Source organism: Chanos chanos, chromosome 2 (genome assembly GCF_902362185.1).
Source record: "Chanos chanos chromosome 2, fChaCha1.1, whole genome shotgun sequence".
Classification (NCBI taxonomy): Eukaryota; Metazoa; Chordata; class Actinopteri; order Gonorynchiformes; family Chanidae; genus Chanos; species Chanos chanos.
Genome location: NC_044496.1, coordinates 57,653,617 through 57,658,616, shown reverse-complemented (window position 1 = coordinate 57,658,616; position 5,000 = coordinate 57,653,617). Strand labels below are relative to the sequence as shown.

The window sequence follows — 5,000 nt, the reverse complement described above, 5'->3', positions numbered from 1 at the left end:
ATCGAAGATGGAGCCTTCCGAGCCCTCCGCGATCTGGAGATACTGTGAGTCCCCCTCCCTTTCCATCCTCTGTGGAGACCTTTCCTCTCCTCTACTCCTCTTCCTTCTCCCTCTCTCTCTCTACCTCCTTCTCTCTCTCTCTCTCTCTCAGCCTCTCACTCCATCGCTCTCTTTCTCTTTCTCTCTCCCTCTCTTTCGCTCTGTCTCTCTCTCTTCTCTCTTTTTCTCTGTCCGTATCTGTGTGTCTGTGAGTGTTGTGTGTTAACTGTCTTGGTGGGGTGAAGTGTATGTGCGTAAGCGTGAGGAGATGCTATGGCAGTTGTTGTGTCACCGTGTCCAGTCTGTCAGCGTCGGCACGGGCTGCTTCGCCGCGCAGGGCTAATGCAACAGCGCTTTGTCAGAAACTTGTTCATTTATCATCCTGTGCTGCATTGTGTTAAAACACTGTCATTGCTTCAGAAGGTCTTTTTCTATTGACTTTTTGGGGGGTTTTTTATCTGTGGTACAGCTGCCCTGCTCAGCGCTGGTAAAAGTGCTGTTGTACTCTTGTGGTGTTTGGACTGAACTTCAGTGTCCTGAGTACAAACCAACACTCCGGGGAAACCCTGCTTGCCACTCTAAATTTAGAGTTTGACTAGACTAGACGCTTAGCTCTCTCCACCGTGTGTGTGTGTGTGTGTGTGTGTGTGTGTGTGTGTGCGGTCAGAGTCTCCTCAGAAACAGCTCTGCTAACACAAGGGCTGTTTGGTCTGATGTGCTTTCACCTGCCCCCTCAGAATCTCCACCTTTCTCTTTCCCCTGGTTCAGCACAAGCTTGCCTTAGTTATCTGGTCACACTGTCACCTCTAGCAGAGGACACTGCTTGACCTGTGACCATCACCCCTGCACGCTCCTGCACCAGAGTTTAAAAAAGCGATGTGTCCGTTGCGTTAAGTGTCAGTGGGTTTGGTTAAACGGGGAGCAGCCCAAAGCTCAGAGCACAGGCAGAAGGTGGAGACAGCATCGCCACAGTCTCATCCATCCATCACTCCATCGACAGAGCCGGTCTCGTCCCTCCCAGGCGAGCGCCCCCCCTCTGGGGCCGGCGGAAGCCCAGCACCCACCTCCATCAATTGGCTCCTCCAGAGCAGGCGGCAGGGAGAAACCTAGGACACTTTATCACTGTTAGACAGGAAGAAGTTTTCACACTGTGTTATGGAGGAGAGACAGAATGGGACAAGACAGAGGAGGAGAGGGAGGGAGAGAGAGAGGGAGAGAGGGGGGGAGAGAGAGATGTGTGAGACAGCAGCAGGAGAAAGAGAGAGAGAGAGATGGAGAAAGAAGAGAAACGAGGAGAGGAGTAGTGTGCTGTGAGCCTTGTGTCCTCCTTCGGCCGGACTTCCTGTCAGAGTCTCATGAGTGTAGAATGACCCAATCAGGAGAAAAAGGCAGAGAGAGAAAAACATATGAGGGTAAAAAACGAGAGAGAATGGGGGAATCCGTTTTCATCTCTCTCACAGAGTAGGTTCAGGTTCCCTCAGCGAGTGTGAGGAGATGCCTGGTCATGGAGAACGTGGAGAGTGTGAAAAAACACCGTTCAGTGGTGAGGGTCTGTGCTCACACCAGGTGACCGAAGAAGCTGTTTTTTTATTATTATTTTTTTTATTTATTTTTTTTATATATATAAAAAGAATGGTTTTGAAAGCCCCAGACTGCAGTCAAGCTCATAATTACACGCCTCTCAGGCACCTTTTCTTGTCTTTATTTGAAGAGCCGAGTGTAGGAGAGGTCTCATAAGAGAACAGTGTGAGAACAGGTCTCTGTACCTTCAAATGGCATCGTTACCAAATACTGCTCTCCTCTGCAGTTTAGACAGAGTGCACTGCTCGCTCCGTGTGAATGATATTATCACCTGGGTTAATGCACCAGAGTCTCAGCGACAGTGGAAGTCTTCGCAACGGCAGTGTCTGGCCCACGCAGTCAAATCTGCTCTAAACACTGCACTCAGCTTCAGCCCTTTTATGGTTAAATTTACAGATTAGCCCTCTCCTGGATCTGTAGCGTTCAGAGGGAAATTGGCCTCTTACACTTAGGCAACCACACCGCGGAAACGGCAAAAGAATGGCAGAATGTCGTAATTCCCTCACCGTGTTTTTCGGGGGTCAGTGGGAGGAAAAGATTTATGCGGAAGATTGATTTTCGGCTATTACGTTTTCAGATGAGTGCTTCCTCCGCCCCGAGGAAACGGTTTTGTTATTAGAAAGTTGGTTAGCTGTACACAAACATACGAAAATCGTTATCCCAATGAATTTCCAGAACAAAATAAATACTTTTACACGGAAAATATTGCTCAAGGATTATGCGATTAGGACAGACTTCTTTAATTTATGCCCAAAACGAATGGATTCGTAAACGTTTCCATTAGTTTTCTTAGAGTTCTCTTCAGATTGGTTAATCCAAGCTGTCGTTAAAAATCCATTAAAACCGATTTCACTTCAACATAAACAAGTTACATTGAATTCTTTTTTTTCCTGTTGACGGTTCACTGAGAGAAATTCTCTGATCATGTAAAACAATAAATAGGAAGGTAATCAGGCAGCGGGACTCCAGTAAGCTTTCCCAAGCCCATCAGCACGGATCCTGACAAAGACGGAAAAGCTCGCGTGGAACCCGCCTCCTCGACGAGGCCACCTCCACGCCGAAACGACCGCGCGCGATTTAACGCCTGCCAAGCAACGCAGAATAAATGCTTGGTCCTTTTCTGATGGTGAATAGTAATTAGTATTTAATATAACTGTGTTAATGACTGAAGTAATGACTTCAAAGCCAGCCCGGACACTCTCCCTGGCAGGGCGCATGCTTGGAATCTTAATGAGCTGGAGAAACTGCTGGAGGCAGCACACTGGTGACTAAAACTCCCCCTCAGAAGGACAGCGTAGCCCACCTCCAGCGGGTTCTCTGATACTCAGTCGCTGAGAACACGTAAGGCCATTTGAACATGTGGACACATTCGCTGGACCTCGGGAGACAGAGGAGAGGGGGAAAAAAAAAAAAAGCAGAAGAAGAGAGAGAACGTCATGTTCTCAGAAATGCTGAGCTTCAGTTTACGCACCAATTACCTGTGTCGTGATAAACAATGTGAAGTTGCGGTATTTTCTTTTTGTCCTTACACGCAACACATTCGAACATTTATATATTTATATGCTTATGAATTTATACATTTATACACTTTTAAATTTATGCTTTTATACATTTATAAATTTATACATTTATGTGTTTACCTGGACAGTTTACAGCTTTACATTAGGTAGTGGATATTTAATGCATGGGTCTGTTTTCTCAGTGCATCTCTTCCACTGAATATTTCAGTATTTAAGTATTTTAGCAGAACCAGTTGCGTGTGACATGCTGATTAATATACTCAATCCGCATTGGTCAAGAGCTTTTTAGAGACATCAGGGAGAGAGCTGACTATGAGTGTGTGTGTGTGTGTGTGTGTGTGTGCAGGTGTGTGTGTCTTCTAAATACCATACAGTTATAGTGTTTTCTTCTTAAACATTGATGACCAAACCAGGCATAGAAATCCAGTCCAAAGATATATCACATTTCAGTTATTTTGAAAACACAACTCCGGTCGAGTAAAAAAAATCCATCCATCCACCACAGCATGAATGAAGCTTCAAACGAGAGAAGGTTGTAGTCTGAAAGCCCTTTCTAAAGAAGTTTGGTGGAGAAAAACAGAACGAATGATTAGTAGAGTGAAGTGGACCAGGATCAGAGCGCAGAAACAGAGGAACCAAGTGCGTCTCTAGGGTTTCCCTTTTGAAAACAATAATCTGCATTTAAGAAAAATGCTTCCGACTGCATTTCCAAACATCTGTATTTTTCCTATGGTACACCCATATCGTTTGAAATGAGGCCCGTGTGAGGAGAGAGCTGGGGTGGTGTGTCTGACCGAATTCAAAAACCTCGCCTCTCCTTTAAACAGAGTCACCTCTTTAAAACAAGGAGCTCCTAGGAAATTTTCATTACTATAGCAAGCCCGTGTCTTTGGTCTACACATTTATTTATATATATATATATATATATCTGTTAAAAACAGTTCTATCGTTATTACTGTCTCTACGTGCACATTTTTAGCGATGCTTGGACAGCGAATCGTTGAACGGTTTCGAGGGAGAAAATGGGCTGAAAAGAGATGGGTAAAATTCTGTTGGTAGATTGAAGGGGGTGGAGAAAGAGAAAGAGCTCTTGTGGTTTTTGGAAAGCTGAGGTATTACTACACACACACACACGCACGCACACACACACAGACACACACGCACGCACACACACACACACACACGCACATACACACACACACACACGCATGCAGAGGCCACTCTCAGAGAACACAGGGACCCCTGCATATTTCATGACCACTTTTGTACAGAAAATTCTGGCTCCGAATCAAATGTCAAATCATGTGAATTTTTGCCCAGCTCTGTCATTTTTTATGAGGGGAGAAGCGCAGAGGCATTTCCACACCATATCCTGAAGGTGACTTTACCTCTCTCCGCGCGTTCACACGAGGCTCCCAAAATTTACACACTACACCACTTCCCAGAGTCCTACCAAATGCCTTCATTTGTCAGTGTGTGTGTGTGTGTGTGTGTGTGTGTGTGTGTGTGTGTGTGTGTGTGTGTGTGTGTGACCGATAGACTTCAGCAACAGAAAAGCTCTTCTCAAACCAGCGTCGGTTTATCCTGATAAAATAGGATATGACCATCTGAGGGATTCTCTTTTGATGTTTCCTTTTGTTTCCATTACAACGACCACATTCTTTCCTTTTGCATTTGCGTGTGCCGGCCATGAGTAGAATTTAATGATGTTTTTTCGCTCATTTGTTTAGAGAGCTTGCTTCACAGGCATGCCAGTGGCACACCAAAAAAAAAAAAAAAAAAAAAGAGTAACAGCCATGGTGGCCCTTCATGTCTGCTCACTTAACCAAATATTCCACGTATTTGAAAGCGAACTCTTAA

The 5,000-nt window shown here is 45.2% G+C and overlaps 1 protein-coding gene across 1 annotated transcript in view; it reads left to right on the top strand.

Annotated features, from left to right (window-relative positions):
* Nucleotides 1-5,000, top strand: part of slit3 (slit homolog 3 (Drosophila)) — a 155,004-nt gene that overhangs the window by 85,865 nt on the left and 64,139 nt on the right. The window contains exon 6 of the mRNA XM_030765593.1: nt 1-44. This exon is cut by the window's left edge and continues 28 nt beyond it. Coding sequence (XP_030621453.1) covers nt 1-44 — 44 coding nt within the window. The remainder of the gene's footprint in view (nt 45-5,000) is intronic.